At 40.1% G+C, this 2,671-nt stretch overlaps 1 protein-coding gene across 1 annotated transcript in view; it reads left to right on the top strand.

Moving 5' to 3' along the window:
* LOC117958073 overlaps window positions 1-2,276 on the top strand; it is a 3,092-nt gene extending 816 nt beyond the window's left edge. Inside the window, exons 2-3 of the mRNA XM_034894325.1 lie at window positions 92-209; window positions 1,063-2,276. Of these exons, the coding sequence (XP_034750216.1) occupies window positions 92-209; window positions 1,063-1,287 (343 nt within the window). The 3' untranslated portion in view covers window positions 1,288-2,276. The remainder of the gene's footprint in view (window positions 1-91; window positions 210-1,062) is intronic.
* The last annotated feature ends 395 nt before the right edge of the window (window positions 2,277-2,671 follow it).

Raw genomic sequence — 2,671 nt, 5'->3', positions numbered from 1 at the left:
AATTCCTGTATTTATGTGTATGTGTTTTAAATTCCTGTATTTATGTGTATGTGTTTTAAATTCCTGTATTTATGTGCTTGCACCCACACAGGAAACGGCAGCGCAGCGGTGGTGATGAGGAGAGTGGCCACCTGGTGCCTCAAGCCAAAAGGCAAAACAGGGCTCATCCTCTCTCTCCTGAGCCAGGCCGAGATGCGTGGGACTCAGAGGTACAAGCCACTATCAGGGGATATAACATAGTAATACTGAAGAAGCTGGGCAAACAGTTGTCCTTCATTCACTTTTTTATAAGAAACATTTTTTGGTAGATTTCAACACAATATGTCCAAACCAAAAAAGAAAAAGAATTGTTGCCTTATTAGCTTCTGGACCCAATGAGCTCACAAAGAAATGGGAAGTTATGAGATGAATTAGTCAAGATTGCAACTGGATCTCAGGTGTTGTAAGTAGAGACAAATGGGGGTTTAAAATTGCATCTTGTATCTTAATATTATTCCATCTGTTTTAACTGCTGTTTACAGTATGATTGGGTAAAGAGCTTAAAGTCTTGTATCAGGGAAAACGGCCACACTGTCATGCTGACAATCATACAATACCTTTTTTGCCAAATAATCTTACCTACATATATATTGTTTAGGAGATCACTTTCATGCCAGGTCCCACTCTCAAGAGATGTAATTGTAGTTTAGATTTTTAATTCATATTCAAATTACTTTCTATTATTGCAATATCCTGTGGCTTGTCTTTGCCCACACCGCACATTTGATTTAAATCAGACTGAGACCTCCATTTCTAAGCCATCTCGGGAAAGAGACAGCTTTCAAAAAACAAATTGAACAAGATAGAAAAACGCACCAGTTTGATTGAACTGCCCCCTTTGCCTATGTTCTTTTTCGAGGCATCATGGCTAATGAGGCCTTTTTGATGCCTACTTTTGGCGTGCATTACCCCAAAGCTTTTCAGTTGTAAGGCTTTTAATTTATCTAGACAAAACAACCATTGGTTTTGACATTCCTATCTCTAGTAGCTAGCACAAAACTAATGTTGACATGTGTTTTTCAGTCATCCAACAGTGAGAGCAGCATCAGCAGCATCAGCAGTCCAGAATATGCTTCTGGGAGCTGTGGCAGTCAATGTGTTGTGGGCCCTTGCAGCCCCCTCAGCTCCGGGGACTCCTCCGAGCTGGCCCACCCTACAAACCTGGTGTCCTACCTTCAGATCAACCGCATCCTGAAGCATGCCCACTTCCAGAGCCTGCAGAGCCGTTGTCAACTTAGAGACACATGACGACCTAATGTCTCTCCGTCAGCCACCGGAGGACCGTGTACCTGAGGGACGCCAGATGACCACATGCTGATTAACTTCACTCAGCTCTTCCCGTCTCCAGTTACTGTGATATCTTACAGCTCTACATATCTGTGGATAGAGACCAGCTCCTGGTCAGGTATATGGAGGGGACGGGGGTCATTATTCAAATAAATCAAAAGTGATAATCATTTTAGCAATAATAACTGTGTGATCAACTTAAAAAAAATTGTGATCCAACGGATTTCTGACCAGTCTGGTTTACATGCTGCTCTCGGAGCCTTATCGTGACTGATAGATGATGATGACGACGAATCCCTGTGTTTTGTCTTAAATGTTGTATAAAAACAGTGCTACTGAAGCTGCGGAAAGAGCACCAAACACAATTTTAGGCCAGTCAGTGTGACTTGTTTAGTCTCATAGTAGGGTACTTGGGTTGTATAATGCTGAATCTGATGTCTGTGTAAGTACATGGACAAGTCTCAGGGAGGATTTGCACTCGTCTTGGACTGCTCATTTGCTTTCATGTTCAGACAGGGACTTCTTTACAGGGACCTGTAGAAGCCATGGTGTTAAATTGGCCAAGGAGGTTTTGAGGTTATGTCTTCTGTCCTCATTTTGTTAGTTTATAGATTATTTAGATTAAAGTTAGATTTAGTGGAAAGTCAGGCAATGGAAGAAGGGTTTTGGTTTTAGCACAGTTTGGATTTCATAATAATACTGCGAGATTGGATATTTTGAACACTTGCTAATTTTCCATCCACTGCACATAATTGGATATACAAATGTGGCTCATTTATCCTATATCTAACAATTATTACAGTGTGGTTATTGTTACTGATGCAGATAAGCATTTTATGAAAATAGTTGATTAGTAAGTATTTAGCAGCCTTGGTAGTGGGATGGCTACTGTAGGTGTTGCTATCTAACTATCATGTTTTTTTTAATTTATTTTTTTCCTGATCATGGAATTTGCAGTGGCTTGTGTGGTTTGCACACCCATGCTAAAGTTGATTTAAAAAGAGGATTTTTTTTGTGTGAATGAATAATGTATTGTAAATGAATAAATGTTCTTCCTTAAAATATACACACCCCTATGTTAATTTCCCATAGAGGCAGGCACATTATTATTTTTAAAGGCCAGTTATTCCATGGATCCAGGATACTATGCATCCTGATAAAGTTCCTTTGGCCTTTGGAATTGAAATAGCCCCATATCATCACACACCCTCACCATACATAGAGATTGGCATGGGGAACTTTCCATAAGATCATCTCTCAATGCAAATCAAGCTAGCTATTAAGCTAACTGAAATAACACCATGCCAATCTCTAGGTATGGTGAAGGGTATGTGATGATGTCAGG

This window comes from Etheostoma cragini, chromosome 15, assembly GCF_013103735.1.
Source record: "Etheostoma cragini isolate CJK2018 chromosome 15, CSU_Ecrag_1.0, whole genome shotgun sequence".
NCBI lineage: Eukaryota > Metazoa > Chordata > Actinopteri > Perciformes > Percidae > Etheostoma > Etheostoma cragini.
This window is presented reverse-complemented; position numbering and strand designations above follow the sequence as displayed.